The sequence below is a fragment of the Mya arenaria genome, chromosome 7 (assembly GCF_026914265.1).
Source record: "Mya arenaria isolate MELC-2E11 chromosome 7, ASM2691426v1".
NCBI classification, from domain to species: Eukaryota; Metazoa; Mollusca; class Bivalvia; order Myida; family Myidae; genus Mya; species Mya arenaria.
The window spans coordinates 31974131-32001994 of NC_069128.1; the positions used below are offsets into that span (position 1 = coordinate 31974131).

Sequence of the window (27864 nt, forward strand, 5' to 3'; positions counted from 1 at the left end):
AGATCGGTTTAAATGTGAACCAACCAATTGATCTTTCTGCGAAAACATTTGAAATGTCGATTGGCCCGACCAATGGCGGGAATATATGTTACGTTCACATACAACACCGTCATTTGGGACAATCAGAAAATTGAATCGTCGTATGATGTTATATATATTCTCGCCTTTTTGTCAGACTGACGGACATGAACCATTGACAATGCGCACTTTCAACGTCATTTCAAACGTTTCTAGAAAAAAACAATTGTTAACGACGGACAAACAACAGAAATCCAACAATCTTTGTGCTGAGATGAGCTAAGAATTATTTCCTTGTCAAGAACCACTGGTAATTGTGCGATTGTGAAATTTATTCACGTCTAGGTCATCAGCGTATATCTTTGGTTACCAGGGCAACGAAAGGAAAACTTTTGAAAATGATATTGTTTCCAAAAACTTCAACACAACAGTAGTTTTGTGCACTCGAACAAGTGGACTAATATGACTGATATAGGTTCCTGGACGTCTTTCTTTCATTGATTGTGTTTATTGCATTAGTCGTTTGTAACAAAGAAAGAGTAGATGTGAACACTCTAAGGGAAGTAATAACTCTTTATTAACTTTCAATTTCGTCTCAACTTTAAAATATTACCTTAAATGTGACCAATTTGCCTGCCTACCTTTCCCTTATATTCTTCAAAATGACATTAATATGCTATGCCCTAATCCTAATCATCATCATAATCATCATCATCATCATAATCATCATCATCATAATCATCATCATCATCATCATCAACAACGTCATCACCATAGCTTTTGTTGAAATATTTGAACTATATTTTTAGCTTTGTAATATATGGTTAAGTTAATCCTCTTTATGTGGCAAAAAGGCAACGTTGTGCCCCATATAAGTAATTTCTGTTTTATGCGTTGAACGTCGCCCCATAAACGTGGTCGCCCTGTTTATGCGTTGAAAATTACCGCATAAACGAAAAAAAACACGTTTTTGCGGCGATGCTGCTATGCGGCGTTACAGTGCGGGCGTGGATTGAAACTGGGACCTGCCGCACCCGAATAAAACCATTAAAACACACAGTAACAAATCATGTTTCAGAAAGTTGAGGTCGAACATTTTAAATTTAATTAAACCGCATGTGAACCCCTGTTTTCACGGACCGTTATAAATCTGTGATTCCACCATTTACTGCTATTGCCATGTTCATGTTATCTTGTTTGAAATATGTGGGTGACGTCATGCATCTTTCATTGCGTTTCTTTTAGGCCTTAAGTATTGTGTCTTCGAACGAGGTCTTAGTACGGGTATTTACAACTGAGCTTTTGCTTGTAATTTCAATATTATCCTTTCTATGAACCATTATGCCTATTACAATATGTGAGAGTTCTATACAGAACACTCTAATAATTTATTTCTAATATGTTCTTGAATATTTTCGTAGCGGGTATATATCAGTGTTGTGATATAATAATGTATGATAATTGACATAAAATGTACATTTTAATACAAATATAATACAATACACACTTACATAACACATGGACTAATATAACATTCTAAAATTATACGAATTATTTAATATTATGTTAAGGATGAAATAGTATTAAACATAACCATCAAGAACTGTACAATTACAATCATATACTATTAATTATGAAGACAAGATTGACAATTTACACAATGTATTGTTAAACACATACTACAATGGCAACTACAGGGTCAAGTTGACCAACTGTTTTTACGAATACCCGTTTAAGAGGCACAATGTTTAACGCATAAACTGACCCCTAACGAGAGACAACACCACGTAACAAAAACGGAGCTACAAACGAATCACGAAACTATATGAGGGGATATTATTTATATGTTATGCACATTTATGCTCTTTCTGCTTTCTTTAACACAATAATTACTCTGACATATTTCTTCCATTTGATCTTTTTCTTGCATATTACTCATTAAAACGTTTATCGTCAGATTTTTGGCAGATGTTTGAAAACAAAAACAGTTGCCTCCTCCTATGCTTCTCTTGTTCTGTTCCACGACATTTGACGTTGGGGGATAGGGAGCCGATTCTGAGTGTCGTGTCGATAAGGTAGAGATTTTACCCAATATTCATGAAAATCCTTCGAGTGATTTTAAACAAATGGAGCCGACATGTCATCTATGGCTCGAATATGTGAAATTGAACTATGACGCTGAACTTAAATCGGATTTAATGACAATTTTGCACCTCTGCTCGACGGAGTGAACATTTGACCGGAGTTTCATGAACATTCTTTCAGAAATTCAGGAGATATGGAGCGGACACGACATCTATGGCTTAAACTTTGACCTTGAACTGTGACCTTCCTTTATGATCTACTTTTGCCTATGTGCTGCCTTTGTCTGCCAACTCCACTATCATCACCTTTGAGAACTCTGCGTAGCATCTAGCACAGATACACCTGAAAAAATCCAACATGTTCATGCAAAATACATCATTGACTGAGTGAAAATCACATTACATTCTCTTAAAACTGCCGTTTGACATGAAAATCAATGCAGTACATACACAATGCTACATATAAGTGAAAAATGTTGTTTTTTTCATACGGGAAAATAGATCTACATCAATTATGAAATATTGTGACATGGAAATATAATAATTTGATGACGACAGAATATCATTGAATATAATCATTAAGGATAACCTTAAAGATGTATTTCTCAGATTATATCGTTGTAAAGCGCCTTTAAACGTGGATATGAAAAGGGCGCTATATACGTTTGGTAAAAAAAGAATTATAACAAAATCGGATACAGTTAATTTATGCAGGCAAGATTGATATTTACATAATGTATTGTCATATTAATTATGATTGAATGTGTTTAAATAAAGTTAATAAATAATTATTCGCATGTACATAGTATATTCAAACAAAATGTTAACTATTGTGGCATAGAAATATAATATTTTTAATTAATTTCTCTTAATTTTATCATTCGGAGAAAGAATACCGACTTACGGCTTATGAAAGTCACGGACCATGGACAGTGAAAGTCTTGTATAGCCTCTCCGTCTGATCTATGTCCGTCTCTGTGATGCCTTTGGCTATCAGTTCCGCTTTCAATGTCCGTATGTATTTAACGTATGCCGAAGATGTTTGCCACCTTTTAAAGATAAAAGTTAACTACACCTTTATAGACAGCATGTTTTCATTAACAGGAAACTTTTGAAGTCACCTTATTGTGTCCGCCTAATATCGTGAATAAAATACAAGTATAACACGTTACTGATACTCACAACGTATTGTATGATAATTTGAACTTTGTTTCAAAGGCAAAGTAAACAATTAAAAACAAAGCAAATTATTCTTATGTACACATATATTTGTTCCATACTCCTTTATATATGACTACCTTCTACAGTTTCTGAACTTGCTGAGGGTCACATAATATACAAATCCTGTATAGTGTGATTAATTTTTAATTAAATAATATAACTAGGTACACGTACAAATATAACTTTATTCATTTTTAAACAAATTGAGCTTATTCACGTATTCAAAAATATGATTTTGATACTTTTGTACGATATGTTTTACGGTAGAGCTACTTCGCGGTTGATTTATTTAGGAAAGTTCTTGAATTGGGTCCTGCAGTGTTCAGCAATATTTCACACCAATTTTGACAGTGAAAGGATGTTTATCAGCATTTTACTCTCTTCATAAACGAAGTTCACGTTTTATATACACTTATTCGTCACCGTTTCAATTAAATTAATATATAAATTAGTATCGGATTCATTCTAAACTCTTTAAACAATAAAGCTTTCTCAACATACGGTGACTGATCGGTATTGCATTTGGGAAAACATCCATGATACTATTTTTACTTTATTGCGTGAAGACAATCCGTAAATGTTATTGTGTTAATAGACGTAATAACACAAATTCAGCTGTTTTCAAAAAATAAATGTATCATTAAGCAGACATGATATTAGACTTTAACCAACAAAAGGTATACAAGCAATAAAACTGTTAAACAAGAATACTGTAAGGGATGCTCAATGCTCGTCCGTTTGTTATCACTCGAGCAAAGGGCATAACTAAACAATATGTGGTGATGGGAATTATAGCACAAGTGAAGTAAGTTACTGTTTGTATGCGTAGAGGGTTTCATACTTATGATTTCAACGGTTTTCATGCGAAACCTGCCAAATAACTTTTAATGAATTATGATTATGAGGAAAATCAAATATATACGATTATAGGATTGAACCAATACGATTGAACCAAAGATTGTGTTTAAAAAAATCGATGTTTGCACAAATTTTTATGTTATAAGATCGTGTACCTGACCCTGTGATTTGATTTTAAAAATTTGGATATTTAAATGTTTAGTCCATCATGTAATTCTGATAGAGCTTTTCAATGCAATGTCAGCTTCAAGATGAAAAAAAAAAAACGAAAGGCAAAACGAAGACGTATGTAAACTTCAATAACGAATCATAATTATCACGAATGCCCTACTACTTATAAAACATCATGAACATCGCCTGACAATAACATAAACACTCAACCTCATGGACGTCGACGTCGTGCTCCATGTACCCGACATAACTGTTTTTAAACGACTATAGATTCTGTTATAAAGAACCATATTTGATGACATTTTGCATACATGTTCTAGATATAGTTTGCGATTTGTTTGGGGAAAATACGAATTATATTGCAATTAATAATTATGTGAAAAGTTTACGAATTTTGTAATCACCCCTCGTGGATGATAATAATTTAGACTAGCAAAAAAGGAATTACTTATCGAAACAGTAGAACTATATTTTTGAAAGCAATTAATTATGAATCAATTATTACTGAAATTATTGAGCCTAGCATATATGCTGCATATTATTACTGTAGGCAAATCAGTAATGTTAACCCTTTACGGTATCTATATTCTGAACACGTTTACAGCAATAAAACATCTAGTACAACTTTCCTTCCCTTCTTACAGTAAACATTCGTCTCCTTGAACAGCATATTGACACCACAAAATATACTTTCACACTTTCTATACATCCTGTAAGACTAACTTATCTTACCGATACGGAAGTTCACCACTGTGCCATTAAACAGTTATATGCTATATATATATAGTTACTCTTACGTAGATTAACCGATAATACTAGTCTCCCAAAACATTCATACCATGAACCCTTAAACAGCGAGACGCCCTTCAAGGCAACTTTTCTTTCCTGTGAACATCCGTCTATTCCCGATCACACTGAGCTGACTCTTTTTATAGCTGTATGATTAGTCTTACCTAAGGTCCTACACGTTATCATTATACAATGATACGCCATCAAGGACAACTTTTCCTTCCTTCCCCAAGTTGAACAACCTCCCTCTCCTGAACGCCGCCTTTAACATCCTACATATCAGCTGGCCCTCACAGTCGCTAATCAAACGTCCTTTGAAGGTGCCTCCTTGAATCGGGTTTCCCGGGGACGGATGGTTCGTCTGTAAGTAGCGATGACAAACGTTGTATTAAACGTGATGGAATGCATATAACTACTTAGTACTACTATACCATACAAGATATTGGACAAGAAAAGTGACTGCTAGATAAAATGGCACAATTTTTATTTTAATTCAAATATCCATCCGATTTCTGTTCTGAATGTTTGCTTTTGGGCATTTTATAAGCCCTATACTGTACAATAAAGGCGGGAGAATAAAGAAAAAACGTTAATAAACGTTTAATAAAGATGACATTAAAATAAAAAGCAAAGGCATTGTTATGTACATTGAAATAGGTTTGGCATATATAGAATAAAATCTACATTTAAGTATTTTAAGAAAAAGTACGTGCAAACAAATATTCATATTACGTTACTACAAACTGGTTTAAACCCCCAGTAAATTTACATTTTGCTGACCGTTCCAATGCGGTTCCTTACCATTCTTGATAAACATGCCAAATATTTTTTTTAATATATATATTATTTATGCACTGTGCTGTTTGTAGAGTTTTGTGTTGTTCTATGTTTCTTGTTTGTGATTTTGTGTTCTATGTCTTTGGCGTTTGCCCATTGCCACTAAACCGGGTTTATGTTTAAACTTTTTGCTACTGAGCATGTTTCTGTAGCTTTTTGCATACATATTTACATTGGTTTGATTCAATTAGCGAATTCAAAGCAAATTGCTGGTATGCATCACATAGCTAATTCATTAAAGCGTATTTGATATATTCTCATCATTATTTCGCCCAGCCTGTGTATGTAACTTATATTTGGATCAAAGGGAAAATGTGATTAATAATTTCCGGTAATATAAATATAACTTCGGTGAATAAATTAATATGCTGGTGTATAATTTCCCTTGACCAAAACAGAACATATAGTGAATAACATTTACAGATCAATATATCGCTCTGTGCTATATTATCATGAATTAGAGAAAAGATGTACTGTTCTTTATATACAGCCCTACGTCCATGAACATATAATTCAACATTGCTCTTTTTTCTGTTGTTCAGAAAACAGAAAAAAAATCCCTCCACACGTTTGTAAACAATACAATAGGATTGGTTTTGCTTAATTGTCAATGTTTCAACAAGTCATACGTTTACATCTTATTTCCTTATATGGTCAAGATTTATTAAATAAAATAATTCATTTGTCATCTAAAAAGTGATATTTCCTCTTTATTTCTTGAAAAAAAACTGAAGACATTCGGTACTTAATATGCTTTAACAGGAAAAGACGTCATGAAGATATGAAACGGTTTGAAGTCACAATCTAAAAGAAAGCAAATTCCGTTTAAAGGAGAGTATTTGTATTGAGATATTTACTGGATATCATCGTGGATGCATTTAACTTATAAATGGAGTTAAATTATTGGATATATATCATATTTTAAATTATTCCTGGTACTATATTTCAGCAACACAGTTGTATTCAATACGTTTTGAAACAGTTTAGTAAGCTCGCCAAAGGCGTGCTTCCTAACAAATTTCCAGAACTAGTTGAATAAATTGTGCATTATATGACGACTCTTGACATAACCTATACACCAATATCATTTTTCACATACAAGGCGATTGTCTTTCAAGGCTTAAAATGTTGTACAAAAATAAATAAACAGAAGAAAAAGATAAATACTAAGCACATCGTTATGAGTATGGATGTATCGCTTTTACTTATTTAAGGATTACAATTTGACTTTTTGAAGGACTCCACCAGCATTTTAAACTGCGCCATTGCATATCATAACCCAATAAAAAATATGCCAATTACAATTCCAAATTCTGAAATAAGTCGTCATCATTGTCATTTAATATTTCTTCAACTGTTCCATCTATCATGAACTCAAAATCTACATTAAAATCAATTAAACTATCGTTGCTCATTTGGTTTTAACTGCTTTACTGCAGATTTTAGTTATGCAGGTTGACACTAATTTTACTACGATTTCATTGAAAATATAGTTACGTAGTAAATATGCCCCGCCCACAGGACAGAAGTATCGAACAAATGCACGCGATTTTGATGGGAAATGCCATTGCATTTTACACAAAAATAATGAGAAATTGCTAAACAACAACCATCGTTAATTTCCTTCAGGAATGAAGTGTAAATGTACATATTGAAGTGTTAAAACGAAACGTCTTAAAGAGACTATTGTTTGTTAAAACGTTATTAAAATTTTAACATATACACATCGTGAATGGGCATTTTAATGTAGGTTTTTTTAAGTACATGTTTTGAGCTCTTCTTAGAAAAGGCTAATACCGTCCGAGATGAGTGATTTAGAATAAACAAATAAATCGGTTGTAATGCTATTTTTAGCACAAAAACACCTGTGAAATTAGATAATTTATGACATGACCCTGAATTGTACAAGCTTGTAACTTTGATTTGTATCACTAAGCTTATATGATTTAACGTCAGTAATGTTGGTTGATTTTTTCCCACTGCCTGTCCTTTTGACTTGGTGCAGATCTTGTTTTTCTATCATGATAACGTGTTCCTTAGTTAAGGTAAACTATTTAAAAAATACAAAAATAACATTGAAATTTTTGCGAAGAGATTAAATCTGATACTGGCAATATTTCGCAACAAAGAAGGTAAATGTCCACATGTATACAATAGTATAGTACTGTGTTTGCAAGTAGCTTCAAACACGTGATTATAAATAAAGAATTCACACAAAATGATTACCGTCTGAATGCCATCCGGGAATGTAAAAACCAATACGATGATAGAATAACAGTATTCATCCTTGCTGATCTTTACCTCCACCGTTCCAGTTGGTTGAGTCCCTTAAAAACAAAATGAGCATTTTCTGTAACTTTTTGCATATATATATTAAATCGTGTACGCTCTACAACAGATTTGAACACACATTGCAATTTCTGATTGTTTTGTTAATAGCAAACACAAGCCTTTATACAAGCAGATTTGAAGGGTAAGATGCTAAGCAACTCTTATTGCTTTAATCATTGATATCATTAATAACTTTAAATATAAATCGTACCATCTAGCAGTTGCCTAAATATTAAACATCATTTACCACCAATTCAAGCATGAATAATATATAGCAATGTAATAAATATCAATTTTCAATGATTAATATGGAGATTTTATAATGCGTTGTCAATTTGCTGATGTTTAGGTATTTGTATAATACGTATTTATTTAAGTATAACTTACAGTTAAAGTGTTTGTTGATGTGTGATAGTCTTGTCTGGACTATTACTTTTTCCTTAAAACAGAAAATAAAGCATGAATAGAACTATTCATGTTTGGAATATGCGGTGCATTTCGAACAAAGGATACACAATATAACAAGAGTCTATGACGTTATAACCACCGCTTTTTCATATGCTACTACAATAATCAATAGTTAGCTAATACTGTTCGTGTTTGCCCGTGCAAGGTACATTTGCTATCATTGCTTACCCTTTCAACTTGAGCCAAGGCTTCTTTCGTTTGTTTTAACTCCACCTCCATATTCAGTCGTAACTATACGGAACATAAAGCAACGTAAGTCATGTCAAACAGGTGAAAACATTGATGGAACTTATTGTATTCATACAGATAGAGCTTGGATAGTATTCGAGTTCAACAATCCGGCAGTACTAACTTTGCTTACATGAACCGCACTTTCGAGGAAGTAACATACTGCAAACATATAAAGCATCATTGTTTAAAGATGTCACACTATTTAAGTATGAATGTGTGATCTCAAGTTTCGTACTTTCACTTTATTAACGTATATTTTACCTATAAATGTTTCGTCTACATTAAGGATATCACGCATAGTCGGCATATAGTCTACAATATTAAGCTGTGTTTTACATCAGACTAAAATCGTATAATTTTGATATCATAATTTTCTACATTCTGTGAAACCGTAGACACGTATATAATACACATGATATACCCTCTTGTTATTAAAAAACCCTGTGGATATATCACTCTAAAGTTATAATATAGTATGTCATTGTATAGAACTGTGTTGAACGCCCTCTATACTCACAACATACAACTATCTATGGTTTCGGGACAAGTGTAAGGTTGGAAATCAATAAACAGTCGACAGTGAACTCCTGTTTCGCTGACCGTTCCAATGTGGTGAACCCAGCATATATTGATAAACATGGTTTGATATATGTGTGGTGAACCCAGCATACATTGATAAACATGGTTTGATACATGTGTGGTGAACCCAGCATACAATAATAAACATGGTTTGATACATGTGTGGTGAACCCAGCATACAATGATAAACATGGTTTGATACATGTGTGGTGAACCCAGCATATATTGATAAATATGGTTTAATACATGTGTGGTGAACTCAGCATATATTGATAAATATGGTTTGATACATGTGTGGTGAACCCAGCATATATTAATAAATATGGTTTGATATATGTGTGGTGAACCCAGCATATATTGATCAATATGGTTTGATACATGTGTGGTGAACCCAGTATATATTGATAAATATACTATGATACATGCGTGTTGAACCCAACATATATTGATAAATATGGTTTAATACATGTGTGGTGAACCCAGCATATATTGATAAATATGGTTTGATACATGTGTGGTGAACCCAGCATATATTGATAAAGATGGTTTGATACATGTGTGGTGAACCCAGCATATATTGATAAATATGGTTTAATACATGTGTGGTGAATCCAGCATATATTGATAAATATGGTTTGATACATGTGTGGTGAACCCAGCATATATTGATATAGATAGTTTGATACATGTGTGGTGAACCCAGCATATATTGATATAGATGGTTTGATACATGTGAGCTGAACCCAGCATATGTTGATCAATACGGTTTGATACATGTGTGGTGAACCCAGCATATATTGATATAGAGGATTTGATACATGTGTGGTGAACCCAGCATTATTGATAAACATGGTTATATACATGTGTGGTGAACCCAGCATTATTGATAAACATGGTTTGATACATGTGTGGTGAACCCAGCATATATTGATAAACATGGTTTGATACATGTGTGGTGAACCCAGCATAAATGATGAACATGGTTTGATACATGTGTGGTGAACCCAGCATACAATGATAAACATGGTTTGATACATGTGTGGTGAACCCAGTATATATATTGATAAATATGGTTTGATACATGCGTGGTGAACCCAGCATATATTGATCAATATGGTTTGATACATGTGTGGTGAACCCAGCATATATTGATAAATATGGTTTGATACATGTGTGGTGAACCCAGCATATATTGATAAAGATGGTTTAATACATGTGTGGTGAACCCAGCATATATTGATAAATATGGTTTGATACATGTGTGGTGAACCCAGCATATATTGATCAATATGGTTTGATACATGTGTGGTGAACCCAGTATATATTGATAAATATGGTTTGATACATGTGTGGTGAACCCAGCATATATTGATAAATATGGTTTGATACATGTGTGGTGAACCCAGCATATATTGATATAGAGGATTTGATACATGCGTGTTGAACCCAGCATATATTGATAAATATGGTTTGATACATGTGTGGTGAACCCAGTATATATTGATAAATATGGTTTGATACATGTGTGGTGAACCCAGCATATATTGATAAATATGGTTTGATACATGTGTGGTGAACCCAGCATATATTGATAAAGATGGTTTGATACATGTGTGGTGAACCCAGCATATATTGATAAATATGGTTTGATACATGTGTGGTGAACCCAGCATATATTGATAAACATGGTTTAATACATGTTTGGTGAACCCAGCATATTTTGATAAATATGGTTTGATACATGTGTGGTGAACCCAGCTTATATTGATAAACATGGTTTGATACATGTGTGGTGAACCCAGCATATATTGATATAGATGGTTGTATATATGTGTGGTGAACCCAGCATATATTGATATAGAGGATTTGATACATGTGTGGTGAACCCAGCATATATTGATATAGATGATTTGATACATGTGTGGTGAACCCAGCATATATTGATATAGATGATTTGATACATGTGTGGTGAACCCAGCATATATTGATAAACATGGTTTGATACATGTGTGGTGAACCCAGCATATATTGATAAATATGGTTTGATACATGTGTGGTGAACCCACCATACGATGATAAACATGGTTTGATACATGTGTGGTGAACCCAGCATATATTGATAAATATGGTTTAATACATGTGTGGTGAACCCAGCATATATTGATAAAAATGGTTTAATACATGTGTGGTGAACCCAGCAAATATTGATAAATATGGTTTGATACATGTGTGGTGAACCCAGCATATATTGATAAGCGTGGTTTGATACATGTGTGGTGAACCCAGCATATATTGATAAATATGGTTTGATACATGTGTGGTGAACCCAGCATATATTGATAAACATGGTTTGATACATGTGTAGTGAACCCAGCATATATTGATAAATATGGTTTGATACATGTGTGGTGAACCCAGCATATATTGATATAGATGGTTTGATACATGTGTGGTGAACCCAGCATATATTGATAAATATGGTTTGATACATGTGTGGTGAACCCAGCATATATTGATATAGATGGTTTGATACATGTGTGGTGAACCCAGCATATATTGATCATTATGGTTTGATACATGTGTGGTGAACCCAGTATATATTGATAAATATGGTTTGATACATGTGTGGTGAACCCAGCATATATTGATGAAGATGGTTTGATACATGTGTGGTGAACCCAGCATATATTGATAAATATGGTTTGATACATGTGTGGTGAACCCAGCATATATTGATATAGATGGTTTGATACATGTGTGGTGAACCCAGCATATATTGATATAGATGGTTGTATACATGTGTGGTGAACCCAGCATATATTGATAAATACGGTTTGATACATGTGTGGTGAACCCAGCATATATTAATATAGAGGATTTGATACATGTGTGGTGAACCCAGCATATGTTGATATAGATCATTTGATACATGTGTGGTGAACCCAGCATATATTGATAAACATGGTTTGATACATGTGTGGTGAACCCAGCATATATTGATAAATATGGTTTGATACATGTGTGGTGAACCCAGCATACGATGACAAACATTGTTTGATACATGTGTGGTGAACCCAGCATATATTGATAAATATGGTTTAATACATGTGTGGTGAACCCAGCATATATTGATAAATATGGTTTGATACATGTGTGGTGAACCCAGCATATATTGATCATTATGGTTTGATACATGTGTGGTGAACCCAGTATATATTGATAAATATGGTTTGATACATGTGTGGTGAACCTAGCATATATTGATAAATATGGTTTGATACATGTGTGGTGAACACAGCATATATTGATAAACGTGGTTTGATACATGTGTGGTGAACCCAGCATATATTGATAAATATGGTTTGATACATGTGTGGTGAACCCAGCATATATTGATAAACATGGTTTGATACATGTGTAGTGAACCCAGCATATATTGATAAATATGGTTTGATACATGTGTGGTGAACACAGCATATATTGATATAGATGGTTTGATACATGTGTGGTGAACCCAGCATATATTGATATAGATGGTTTAATACATGTGTGGTGAACCCAGCATATGTTGATAAATACGGTTTGATACATGTGTGGTGAACCCAGCATATATTGATATAGAGGATTTGATACATGTGTGGTGAACCCAGCATATGTTTATATAGATGATTTGATACATGTGTGGTGAACCCAGCATATATTGATATAGATGATTTGATACATGTGTGGTGAACCCAGCATATATTGATAAACATGGTTTGATACATGTGTGGTGAACCCAGCATTATTGTTAACATGGTTTGATACATATTTGGTGAACCCAGCATATATTGATAAACATGGTTTGATACATGTGTGGTGAACCCAGCATTATTGATGAACATGGTTTGATACATGTGTGGTGAACCCAGCATATATTGATAAACATGGTTTGATACATGTGTGGTGAACCCAGCATATATTGATAAACATGGTTTGATACATGTGTGGTGAACCCAGCATATATTGATAAACATGGTTTGATACATGTTTGGTGAACCCAGCATATATTGATAAACATGGTTTGATACATGCGTGGTGAACCCAGCATTATTGATAAACATGGTTTGATACATGTGTGGTGAACCCAGCATTATTGATAAACATGGTTTGATACATGTGTGGTGAACACAGCATATATTGATCAACATGGTTTGATACATGTGTGGTGAACCCAGCATATATTGATAAACATGGTTTGATACATGTGTGGTGAACCCAGCATATGTTGATAAACATGGTTTGATACATTTGTGGTATGTCTGTGTTGTTTGTACGTTTCTTTTCTTTCATCGAGTGTTTGTTAGTTCTGAGCATTGAGCATTTGTGACAAATGGTTTATTAAACGAAACTCTGCACGATTACCTGCATGATATACGATCTCGAGTTAAGTAATACGAAACTTGTATAAAATACTTGTTTTGTCTCAAGTCCTTACGATCATGCTTTAAATAACATGTTGGAAAAGGGTAAACATACCGATAGGCCACAATTAATGTCCACTAATTAATGAGAAATCTGCAAGATCACATCCCTAAAATACACAGTACTCGTGCTTTGTTCGTATATTTTATTATTTTACGTTTTTGATTTTTATAGTATTGAGTCCAAACTTTAAACCATTTATACATCGAATGTTTAGTTTTATTTTCGTTAACAAATGTCATTGGTAAGCGGCTGAACATTTTAAGGAGATGTAAACAAGGTTCCGTTGTTTTCCGATTTATTATATGCATATATGCATTGCTGAAAATACAACACGCCGTATAGAAAATCCGTATCACCATACTGTCGTTTTCTGAATCATGTTAGTACGGTTTAAAGTCTAGGAACTACTTTCGCGTAGCTAAAAATAGCATGACAAAAATAACTGGAAATACCTGTCTAACTGTATATACATAACATTACCTAATTTTACTCACGTCACCAGTAGCATGTAAATATCCAGGAACATGGTATTCAAAGAAACATGAAGATAGACACGAAGCTGAGAGCACTTCCCAGATCTAGTCAACTAGTTGTTTGACAATTCGAAAATCATGAATTGTAACATTCCCATAAACATGAGCAGCTCGCCAATAAAAACAAAAGACGAATTCGCGTCATCGATAGTAATAGCGATTGACTCACGAACTTCCCTCAGTTCTGCATATAATGATCGTCAAAAATTCATACGAACATTCACTTTCGTTTTTAAAATGGCCGCGTTACGTCTTCAGGAAACGACGATTTGTTTATACTTGTAAAACATAGTACAGTTAATGATTGTTATTGATTTTTGTGCTGTGACATTGAATAATTATTTGCGTATTTATAAGCAATTTGTTGTGTGTGTGTTTTTAGACATTTTCTTATTATTTTGCTCTATAAAGTGAATTATGTTACGTCTGGACTTCAATACACAAAAAATACGTAACATATTCATACGCGCCAGCCATTCTATATTTGGACATTTGACAGATAGCGGTACATTTAAATTAAATTGAGACGGAATAAATAACAAAGGAATAAATAGTAATGTATATAATAATTGGAATATTACGACAGGATACTCTTCGGTGAGTAAACACCGAACTCGACGTGATACAGGTCTCCAGAAAAGCATCCTATCATAACATCCCCTATATATACAACACATTTGTGGACACCAAACACTATTTGTTTGGAATTTATTGGACAGAGGAATTATCAACGTATATCAAAGTTATTTTGAACAGTCATTTCAATAAAAATCATTGTAATGTTATTTTGAATACGATCGTGTAGAGTGTTGAACTAGTTAACTGTAGACATCTGACAATCGCGTAATGGGGGTGTTTATGGAACACATACCAGGTGATATTGTGTGGAAAGTCTATGTATTACTTGGATGTTGATAATTAAACTGCATTAGCATTAGCTATATTATCACACTTCAACAATGTCATATTTTATCTGCATTGTCTGATACAGTGTTTGAAAAGGTTGATTCACGGCACTATACACCTTTTCGCATAAAAACACTCCAGTCTTATCTGTACATACTGTAACATTGAATTGAACGAATGGGAAAATACTTCGTTTATTTCTGTGATTAAATAATGGCCACCAGATAAACAACAACCATTGTTAAAAAAGTTTTATTTACAAGATGATGGTCAACTAACGGTATGAATATTGTTCATTGACTTTCTTTGTAGGGTTCAATCAAATGTTAAACGACCTAATTAATGGAAAACCATTCAACAATCAAATAATATGGGTGAATCTTCCTTTCAAATACTCGATCGAACTAGTTGTTTCTATTCAGATACAATACGTTTGTAACTCGTCACTTATTTTCAACCAGAATTAAATATATTTCTTTTAATGATTAGTGAAGTTATTCTTTAGTGTCAATATATAGTAACACATTTGTGCACGGTTTCCGCGATTATTTGCATGACTCGACGATTATTAGTGTTGCGGCCCAGGCCGATTACCGAGTTATCGCTTTGCCTGTGGAACGTTCGCACGTGAATTCAATTTTCGTTCTAAAATCCATACGGCGACCGGCGAAATCATGGAGTGCGGTATTAACTTCATAACCACAAATTTTAAAGGGGGCAAACGCACGTAGTGTAAGAAAGTATGCTAGTTTAAACTGTGTCAATAGGGCTGCGTTTTTTTTATTCAGCGTTGACAGATGCCGCGAATTTCTGTTTCCTTAAATTGTGTACTCTGTACGTAAATTTCAAAAGGACGAGGTATTTGTTTATTGTAGAACATCATCTCGTGCCGTATTACTCAATGGCCCGGTTACGCCGTGTACTAACCTCTTTAATACATATGTTTGTTTTCCTTATTTTGTAAGTTTAAAGTCTTTTTCAAGTTTACCTGAAATCCAGTTGTGCATTCTTATTTCCTTCTGATTTGACTACGATGAGTAAGCCAAAAAGGAAAACAACATTTTGTTTGCATTTTATGTTCCCATTAATTTCACATGTTTGCCTTGAAAATTACTTAACACGTCTATCCGCATTTTTCTGTACGAATAACTGATGTTTCATGTCTTGAATGTCAAGATCTAATTTAATAAACATGAACACGTAGCAAGTAGAACGACTGTTTGTACTTAAATAAACTTATACCTCATATTATTGATGTCAATATGCATGTACAGTTGTTGTTTTTCAAGTGAAATCAATTTTGCCGCTTCCTTTGTTGTTTTTTAGAATGTCAACACTATATAAAAAAAACGTCGCTCTAATAGTCCACACTGGTTATGAAACACTAGCATAGTTTTCTAACTGCGCTCGCGTTTGCCTCGCCGCAAAACTGATAATCGCTGAGTCATGCAAATAATTGCGAAAACCCTGCACAAATGTGTTACTATATATAGTAATATATGTACACATGTATATGTATATGACCTATAACTGACGTTAATGTTTCTGAATTGCCAAAAGTGAATTATAGTCATGTTTTCAGAGGTAAAAGTACGTATTAATTAGATAATGCCAGTAGTGATTGAACAAATTATTGCGATGATAATATATACTGAACAGATACTCCATTGAATTTACCTTTTAAGCCATTGTTAATATCAAATTGAAACCGAAAAATAGAAAGGAAAAGATAGTAATGTATATAATAAATGGAATATTACGATAGGATGCTTTTCTGGTTACATATCAGAGTTTACCATCGTACATAAAGGACACTACAGATTTTATAAACAAAGTTAAAAATATCAAATTGGAAAAAAAAGATTCTTATTTAGTTACACTTGATGTTTTGTCATTGTACACGAATATTCCGCATTAAGACGGTATTGAAGTCGTTCATATTTTCTAGAGAAAGATACTGGAAATCGAAATATTAGTGCAAGTAATATTAGCAAAGTGTTAAAAGTTGTTCTTAAAAACATTAGTTTTGACTTTGACAGTGAAAGCTATTTGCAAACTATATGTACCACTATCGGCATTCCTAAGGCTCCATTATATGCCTCCCTAGTTATGGGTTAATCAGAAGAATAAAGTGTAGTTCCTTTGAAACCAGATGTTTGGTTAAGATTTCTAGATGATATATTTATGATTTGGAATGGATCAATAGAGGAACATAACTGTTTTATAAATGCTTTAAACAATGCTCATCAAATATAAAGTTTACACATTTTATATCAAAGCAATATGTATCAGTTTTAGATGTTACGATATCTAAAGGTGATTCTGGTGATATTATAACAGATATATTTTGTAAGCCAACTAATATGCATTTATACTTAGATTTTTCCTTTTTTCACCCTATGTCATGTAAATGTGGCATTCCATATTGCTAGGTTAAACGCTATAGACATATTATCTCAAATGACAATGTGTTCAGAAGGTCTTTAACTAGTTTACAAAGTTATTTCGAATAAAGATGTCATAGCGGATGGATTGACGCTAGTTAGAAATATGTCACAGTATGATGCGTTACTCTGTTCAAAACAAAAACAAATGCTAAATCAGCCATACCACTTCTAATATGTTTTAATACATCATTACCAAATATCTTTTGAAAGTTTCTAATCAAGACAGTGTCAACTCACTACATAATTTTAATCGTATTCTGTCTTATAGACGCCCTAAAAAATATCCAGGATTGTTTCACAAGTAGTACTCGCAATACCAAAGCGTGATCGTCCAAAAAAATGATTTAAGACGTAAATGTTCACATTGTAACACTATCAATATTAGCTCACAATTGCATAGTAGTGTCACAGGCTTAACCTATGGTATTCATTTTGATTCTATTTCTACTTCTAGCGATGTAATATATCTTATAACATGTAAAATGTAATATTCAATATGATGGACAAACTAATCAATTTGTGTCTCGCAGAATGAATTCACGTAGATTTGATATAAAAAATGTTTTATCAACCCTATATCAAACGTTGCTATCCATTTTGGATCAAACCCCAAACATCCCTACATATCAACACAAACTAGTGCGCTTACTATCACGACTATGTTTCCGCTCGGCGGTTCGAGCCCGCAACCTCCTTACACATCAACACAAACTAGCGCGTTTACTATCACGACTATGTTTCCGCTCTTCGGTTCGAGGCCCGAACCTCTCTACACATCAAAACAAACTAGAGCGCTTACTATCACGACTATATTTCCGCTCGGCGGTTCGAGCCCCAAACCTCCCTACAAATCAACACAAACTAGTGCGCTTACTATCACGGCTATGTTTCCGCTCGGTGGTTCGAGCCCCAAAACAGTGTATTGACTATCACGCGTATGTTCTCGCTTTATGGATTCGAACCCCTAAACATCCCTACAATTACACAAAACAGATGCGTTTACTATCACGCCTATGTTACCGCTCGAGAGCTCGAACAAAAGCCAGTATGGGTTATACCACGCAGATCTATTCGTTTGGTTTAATTTGTTTTAAATATACGACTGAACAGATTCTGCGATGAATTAACCTTTTAATCCATTGTTTTTATCGGCATTTTGTAGGTACAACGGTAGAGTGCAGGTGTATCGAAGACATTATTATACTGAACAGATTATGCGATGAATTTATCTAGCTCGTACATATGAAAGTCAGTATTAATCATAGCATCTATTTGTCAAATATCTCATATATATATAATTGAGTAGTTTCAATAGCACTATCAGTTCATATATACTCATGGCAATGCGTTATCGAAAATTTATATAATTTGTCATAATGTAATATACTCCTATACATTGGTAATATAGCAAGGACTACTGTTCATGGTATTCTATTTGTGCTTTCCCCGTACATCTGTACGATAATATTTAAAAACATGCTTGTTTAACGTCTCACCTTTTCTGAACTATCTAGCTCTTGCTTTACTTGTTTCAGTTCGTCACACAGTTTCTGTCTTGCCTGTTAACATGCAAGGAATTTGTTACATTAGTTCTAAATACTTATAACAATTACTATAGTATTATATACATGTTAAACCAAAGGGTTTGGGCCAGTTTCACGATTAAACTAAGACGTGAACTTTTTTTATCCGCCTGCAATCCTGTAAACCAATTACACATAATAACAACAAACCAATCTTGTGGCCGAAAATACTTTTTTTAACCCAGGTACAGAACAGCTTAAATGATGTTTAATATCAAACTTTCTACTCAGGATGTACTCGAGTCTCGAACATATAAAGATAACACAATATATAAGGAAATCTGCACAATGATGATGATTAATGTATTGGTAAACGTCACAAATTTATATACATTTATTCTCTGAAAACTGATTCTTTATATAGCCAATACTAATATAAAATTGTTAATGTGTAAATACGGCGAATGCAACATATTATAGAATGTTCTTGGCTTTTATACGTTTCTTTCATTAAGCATGTGACTGTTCCACAAAGTGTGCCACGTTATCAGCTATTTGTGTTGCAATGAATATAAAAATTAACACAGCATGTAATACTTTATACAATTATTCAAAATATTACATGGAAGAATAATATAAAGCATAGATAACCATTTGTTTTTATTTTTAATATTTTTGCAGAATCTTTTTAGTCTTGTTTACTCATTTTCGTAAAATAATAAATACCATTCTTGTTCGTAAATGAAGGCATATGGCAATAACGCTTTTTAACAAACAAAAAGTAATTTCATTGATAATAATGCAATATAATCGAATTTAGATTCAACACTAATAATTACATGGACAGATAAATATAAATGACAACCTCGTATTAAAAACAAGACGTGGGAATATCAACCTTTTGTTAACGTTAACAATGACACTGTATACAATAATGTCGCACGCCCTGTATACAAAACTCTTTCGAAAATATATGGTTTCAATGGTAACTGAGAGTCTATGAAAATAATCATTGCAAAAATATACCCGATTGTACCATAATGATAACGACTTAATTAGTACAAGCTATTTCGCGTGTCCCTACGACTACGGCTGTCAGTCATGTTTGACATGTGGTTTCCCTGGTAATAAAAGGGAAACACGCTTGAGTTCTCGAAACCCGTTAGATATTTTTCACCACGGGCTTTTTAAGCAAGAGCAGCAATGTGTTTATTATGTATGTAACAAAATATAAGGAAATCTACGTCCAGAAGCCAATTTTTGTATATATACCCTGCTTAAATGTGTAATGTCTATTGGTAAAACATTCTATACTTTTCTATAAGACATTATAATAGCTTGGAATAAATGAATCTTTCCCGTTCTAAAAAGGTTTCTTTAGCGTTTGAAATAAATTGAATATATTTGTCAAATAGCTTGTATACGTATTGTAAAGCATTGTTCCTCTTACCCGTTCAGAGTGCTCTATGCCCTGTTTTCCTTTCAGTAGTTCTTGTTCAAACGCCCTCCTTGCCTAAAATCATAAAGGCGTACCACAAAGTTAATAGTTTTGATCATAGTATCAGTACACATTGCAATGCGTTATCGAACTTATATATAAATTTACTAACTATAATACAATTATATCCCTATACATGTGTTTTATGGCAGGGAATTATGTAAATGGTTTACTACACGTGCTTTCTCTAGCAATCTGTAAAAGTTATGTTCATAAAACAAGTTTGTGTTACGTCTCACCTTCTCTGAATTATCTAGGTGCTGTTTTACATTTTTTAGCTCATCACACAGTGCCTTCCTTGTCTGAAAACATAAAACGTAAAGTCATGGGGACCGTCTATGTTCGATATAGTCACCTAAGTGTTCAACAAGAAAGCTTGTATACAATTAATTTCCCGTCGATTTACGGGTATACTACAAAATAACAACATGGATAGTACACAGATGTTTGTGGTAAATTGCATCATTTTACCTTGGATTTTTATATTAAACTTAACCACATTTCAATAAAATTGTAATATTTAGTTTTGGACTGAGATATAAACATGAACTCCATTTCAAAAGATAAGGCATAAGGTGGAATACGACCCTGAGCGAGTTTTCGAGTTAATGCCTGAAAATTGGTAAACGAATAGAAAAGCATATGCCCAGTTAGGAACTGTTTTTATTTTTTCAATATTCGGAACAAATTTTGAACTACGCGTCTTCAAAATATACGACTGGCGTCAATTTTGAGACGTATGTCATTGTTTTAAGTTCCAGCTACAATAACCGATATTTTCATCCATTCTTCGTTTACCGCTATAAAATTTAAACCCCATGTGCGTCTTGTGAAAACGTTCACGCACATATCTATTTTCAACGTTTTTTTTTTATTTTGAATTCGATGAAAACATCTTTTTTATTGAAAAACAGCGTCGTGTTTCGCTTTAAAAAAATGCGCTTTTCTTTATTTTTTGTAAACTGATCGTTTAATTTTTGATTTTTTTTAATACATGGATTAATTTTTAATTACGATAAATGCTATCGTAAGGACAATACATTCAAACTAATAGTAAGTGAGAGTCACAAGTTGAATCTTACTTGCAAAATCAACTAAACTTTACATAATTGTACTAATGAAGTTATACATTTAAAAAGATATATATTTTAATAAATAGCGACGGTAGGATTATTTTGTTGATTGAGAAGCCTCTGTCACTCGTGCTACTTATTCGGCCGATTGTTCAGATCTTGATTAAATTTATCAACGTGATTAATGACATCGTTGTTAACATTTTAAGGTGTAATATTTCATGGTGTGCGCATATATCTAAATAAAACCTGTAAAGCTGAAATTGTTGTCTCAAATCTTGTTAGACATACTGTAGATCACAAGTGTATCCATGTACCTTCCGGTGCAATTAAGATTTAAAAGTTAACAACAATGTACTTGACAACATTATAAACCTTAACAAAGTTCTGAAGAATCAGCCAAATGTGTATTTTATGTAGTGTGTGTTTAAAAAAAAATGTTTAAATACAATGCCGCGTTACACTTTAGCAGTTCACACTTTTACAAACCTTTTCTGATTTATCTAAGAAGTGTATTGCCTGCCTCAACAGCACAGTTAGCTCCTGCCGTGTCTGAAATCAAACATGCAAACCAAGAACACTATATGGGTTTTAAAAAAAGATGCACGTTCCAAAAATAATTTTTTAATCGGACATATTTGGTAGAATTATGATATTCTTATAAAAAAATGCAATGCCATTTGACTTAATCATAGCTGAAATTCTATGTAAAAATTAATCAATCATTAAGTGCAGAGAAGTTGATGATTCAACAATTCGGGAATACTTCATTGGTATAACGATCTTGAAAGAACTTACGGATTATATCACTTAAACAATCGAACTCATACGCGATACCTTTTTTATATCTGTGGTGGCTACGATAACATTGTTTGTACTTCCATCTTCGCTCTCAGTAACTTCTTCTTGTTTACAAGCTTCTCCCAAGTCCTCAAACACACATTTCAGAATGACTTTGTTTTCTTTAAAGTCAAACCCTTTAAAAGTGTGCTTGTGCTTGATTTCGCTCAGACGGGATCTAACCTCCGAAACCCCTTTCTCAAATTTTCTACACGTTAGGTACAGGTATCCAGCCATATTATTGTCAACAAATTCATCAATCTTTCTTTTTTCATTTTCACACCACGTGCTGGTTTCATTACACGTAATAGTTATACGAGAAAAGGTGCTCAGGTTTTCGTCATATTTCTTTCTTATTTCATCTCGTATGCCACTTGTTAGTTCATCGACACGTTGTTTAATTTGATTCCCTAATTCCATACATGCCATCACACATTTATCAGCACTTTTCTTGTTGTTATCATTACTGTGTTCTGCGTCTTCTCTCACAAGTTGAATTTCATCTTTAACCTCCATCAGCACAGATTTCATGTTTTTGACTTTCTCGCAATCAATGGTAACTCCTTCATGCAGCAAATCAACAACATCTTTTCCACACGAAAGATGTTCCGAATGAAGACATCGGCCACAAATCATGGAATCATGAACATTACACAGAAATATAGCTCTCTCTGTCGGATGCTGCTTACATCTTTCTTCTGTGATGTCCCGTAATATGACTTTTGGATTTTCATTATTTTCCTCATTCATACTGACATTGTGAGTTTGAAACACCTTTCCTGTCTTGTGAATATCTATACAAGATTCTCCAACGTATCCGCAGGTTTCGCAATATCCAACTGCATTTTCCTTACAACACATTTCACACTGAATCTGCTTTGATGCCATGTCCTTTGCTAATGCAGGTTTAAATATGATAAATGAAGCTAAACGTTCTTTTATGCGCAAGTGTGATTTGTGGGTTGACGTTATGAATTTTTGTCAAATAATAATAACAGATTAGTAACAATCTGTATCAATCGCTGTTTCAATGAATAAATCACTTTATTGGCATTTTAAATATTGGACTGTTTAAAGAACGATTATTTTGTATTTGAAAGTTCCATGTATATCTACACCAATGTTTAAGATATTGAACTTATACGTATGCAATGTGCATGATGGAAGAGATTCTATTTTACTTTAAATATATTTCTGATCGATAAATACAGAAAAAACAACAGTAAACATACAACGTTGTTATATAAACATTTCATTTTTACATATGTTGTATCATATTTTCAGTAAGCTGATTGTATGTCCACGCCATGACAACAAGAGACACAGAATCCATAACATGATTCTTACGCCATTATCTAAATAGGAACAGCAAACATACTTATACTTCTATAAACACTAATCTATATGAATTATTCTCGAGCCTATCTCCTGTGCTGAAACCAGTAATGTGTTCTTTTTGAAAGGCAAAGAGAACGTTCCCCTAGTGGGGCTCGAACTCACAACATCTATGGTGAAAGTCATATCTACATCCGTCTGCCATATGGTATCTGCCTCGCTACGCAAGCTTTAAATTTTAATTACATCCGCCTACCATAGAGTATCCGCCTCACTCCTGCAGCTTCCAATTTGATCTACATCCGTCTACCATAAGGTATCCACCTCTCTCCTGCAGCTTCCAATCTGACCTACATCAGCCTACCATAGGATATCCGCATCACTCCTGCAGCTTCCAATTTGATATACATCCGCCTATCATAGGGTATCCGCCTCACTCCTGCAGCTTACAAATTGATCTACATCCGCCTACCATAGGGTATCTGCCTCACTAATGCAGCTTCCAAATTGATCTACATCCGCCTATCATGGAGTATCTGCCTCACTAATGCAGCTTCCAATCCAATTTACATCCGCATACCATAAGGTATTAGCATTATGCCTTCAGCTTCCAATCTGATCTACATCCGTCTACCATAAGGTATCCACCTCTCTCATGCAGCTTCCAATCTGAACTACATCCGCCTACCATAGGATATCTGCCTCACTCCTGCAACTTCCAATCTGATCTACATTCGCTTACCATAGCGTATCCGCCTCACTCATGCAGCTTCCAATCTAATCCACATTCGCCTACCATATGGTATCTGCCTCACTAATGCAGCTTCCAATCTAATCTACATTCGCCTACCATAGGGTATCTGCCTCACTAATGCAGCTTCCAATCTAATCTACATCCGCCTACCATAGGGTATCCGCCTCACTACTGCAGCTTCCAATCTCATCTACATCCGCCTACCATAGGGTATCCGCCTCACTAATTCAGCTTCCAATCTAATCTACATCAGCCTACCATAGGGTATCTGCCTTACTTATGCAGCTTCCAATCTCATCTGCATCCGCCTACCATAGGGTATCTGCCTCAATAATGTAGCTTCCAATCTCATCTGCATCCGCCTACCATAGGGTATCTGCCCCATTAATGCAGCTTCCAATCTCATCTGCATCCGCCTACCATAGGGTATCTGCCCCATTAATGCAGCTTCCAATCTCATCTGCATCCGCCTACCATAGGGTACCTGCCTCACAAATTCAGCTTCCAATCTAAAATACATCCGCCTACCATATGGTATCTGCCCCAATAATGCAGCTTCCAATCTCATCTGCATCCGCCGACCATAGGGTATCTGCCCCACTAATGCAGCTTCCAATCTAATCTACATCCGCCTACCATAGGTATCTGCCTCACCAATGCAGCTTCCAATCTAATATACATCCGCCTACCATAGGGTATCCGCCTCACTACTGCAGCTTCCAATCTCATTTACATCCGCCTACCATAGGGTATCCGCCTCACTAATTCAGCTTCCAATATAATCTACATCAGCCTACCATAAGGTATCTGCCTTACTTATGCAGCTTCCAATCTCATCTGCATCCGCCTACCATAGGGTATCTGCCTCATTAATGCAGCTTCCAATCTCATCTGCATCCGCCTACCATAGGGTATCTGCCCCATTAATGCAGCTTTCAATCTCATCTGCATCCGCCTACCATAGGGTATCTGCCTCACTAATGCAGCTTCCAATCTCATCTGCATCCGCCTACCATAGGTATCTGCCTCACTAATTCAGCTTCCAATCTAATATACATCCGTTTACCATAGGGTATCTGCGGTACTCTTTTAAAAGTAATTTACTACCCGAATTATTTAATAGTATTCAACGAACGCGAATTGCATACGGAGCAATCATGAAGCTACTTTTGAGCGTTCGGTGCAATGACCTAGTTACGTCCCAGTTCGAAAAAGGGTTATATGAACCTAGACGCGAATAGAACCGGTCCACAGACCTCCATCTTCATACATTTCTTATAAAGATTACACAAAATAGTGCACTAAAGTTATTTGTGTCCTTTAGATACGCGTCTTAGGTTCCAACCGGTGTAGGAAGTTAAGGAATTTTCACTCATTTCTACTGAATCTATTGTTATATACTATATATATATATATATATATATATATATATATATATATATATATATATATATATATATATATAAGGTTATTCTGAATAAAACTCAATATTTACTTTCAATCATGTCATGGACACCTTTGCCTATACCACTGTAGTAAATAAAGAAATATTCAATTTAAATAAGAAAACATTAAAGATATTAATTTTGATTAAGAAGCAATAATCAAATCCCAATCATTTAAAAAAAGATCCTACAAAACAACAGCAAATCATTAGCAACTAGATGTATTATACAAACATGAATCTAAGCAATCGTAGTTCAGAATGTAAAATTTAATGTATTTCTGGCTTGCAATTACCAATGCCATTTCATCGATTTTGGTAGCATTTTGTATCACCTATCATCATTAAAGCCGCCGAAACGTTTGATTCGATCTTATTTAAAATTAAAACAATACTAAGACTAAAACCCAAACTTTAGCACAAGTCACTTCAGTCGTCACATCTAATTGAAATAATATATAATGAATGAATATAAAGTGTTGAAAATTGAGTATTAAAATCAAATGAATTATTTGGATGTTAAAGTCGTAAATACCGTATACTCCCTGAAGACCGCGGACAACCAAACTACATTCGGGATGGTTCAGAGGTAGAAAGCCCCCCTCCCGACCAAGATGTCCCGGGTTCGATCCTTGGTAAGGGGAACGTTATTGTGGCCTCTCATATGGACACTGAATACTAGTGAATTTAACCCAGGAAGCGGACTCGAGAATGTTTAAAATAAGCTGTTAGCTTTCTACACAATCGAGCTGAATTAATTTGGTATAAACTTACCCAACTGCATTGTATTCAGAATCAAGTTACTTCCTTGTTTAAGAAAAAATCTTTTCTGGCTTTTTACGCTTAAAACAGATATGTTTCATCATTTGGAACACATGTATTCAAATACTGAACACACTCAAACATATTCTTCTTTTTAAACCTATCGATAATAAATATTAAGGTTAAAATCGTAAAAACACATCAATATTAAAATACTACATCAAAACCAAAGCTTCTGCATCGATCTTATTTAATTTCAAAATACTATAACGTTAGCGCAATTCACTCAAGTCGTCACAGCTTAGTGAAATATATTTTAGTTTGAATTTAAAATGATAACAAAACCGTATTAACCAAATAAATAATGTGGATTTCAAAATCGTACCAAATAATATCTGAAGACCGGGAAAACCAACCTGCATTGTATTCAGAAGTGAATTACTTCCTTGTTTAAGTCAGATATCCTTGCGTAAAACGCTTATGTGTTTGAGTTTAAAAACACATTTATCCAAAAATATTGCACACACCTATTTACAACAGTTATGAGGTTTAAACACATGCAAGCATATCAATATAAACAACTGACGTTATTTACTAAGGGAGCAGTAAACAGCTTTGGTAGGAGACGATAATCAGTGTCTTCTTAACATAAACGAAATGCTTAAAGAAATGATTTTAACCGCTTTCGATAGTTA

The 27864-nt window shown here is 34.1% G+C and overlaps 1 protein-coding gene across 5 annotated transcripts; it reads right to left on the reverse strand.

The window, feature by feature from the left end:
* Positions 1 to 1485: 1485 nt before the first annotated feature.
* On the reverse strand, positions 1486 to 27727 carry LOC128240018 (paramyosin-like). 5 transcript variants are annotated; one of them, XM_052956498.1, is made up of 13 exons: positions 27586 to 27727; positions 27182 to 27329; positions 22872 to 23896; positions 22524 to 22586; positions 21201 to 21263; positions 20914 to 20976; positions 19437 to 19499; positions 8946 to 9008; positions 8697 to 8748; positions 8205 to 8305; positions 5306 to 5502; positions 3007 to 3151; positions 1486 to 2445 (listed from the first exon to the last, which is right to left on the reverse strand). In XM_052956498.1, the coding sequence occupies exons 3-11, from the start codon at positions 23760 to 23762 to the stop codon at positions 5314 to 5316; spliced, it is 1548 nt and encodes a 515-aa protein (XP_052812458.1). In that variant the 5' UTR covers positions 23763 to 23896; positions 27182 to 27329; positions 27586 to 27727; the 3' UTR covers positions 1486 to 2445; positions 3007 to 3151; positions 5306 to 5313. The 5 variants fall into 5 exon arrangements, with proteins under 5 accessions (XP_052812458.1, XP_052812456.1, XP_052812457.1 ...); XM_052956496.1 differs by lacking the exon at positions 27182 to 27329; XM_052956497.1 differs by lacking the exon at positions 27182 to 27329 and having other exon boundaries at positions 27555 to 27727.
* Between the last annotated feature and the right edge of the window lie 137 nt (positions 27728 to 27864).

Coding starts and splice junctions, on each gene's coding strand:
- LOC128240018 (XM_052956496.1), bottom strand. CDS start 23,762: ATGGCATCAAAGCAGATTCAGTGTGAAATGTGTTGTAAGGAAAATGCA. Junction 20,977..21,200: donor ACCTAGATAATTCAGAGAAG/GTGAGACGTAAC, acceptor TTATGATTTTAG/GCAAGGAGGGCGTTTGAACA. Junction 5,503..8,204: donor TCCCGGATGGCATTCAGACG/GTAATCATTTTG, acceptor CGCTACTTACAG/ACGAACCATCCGTCCCCGGG.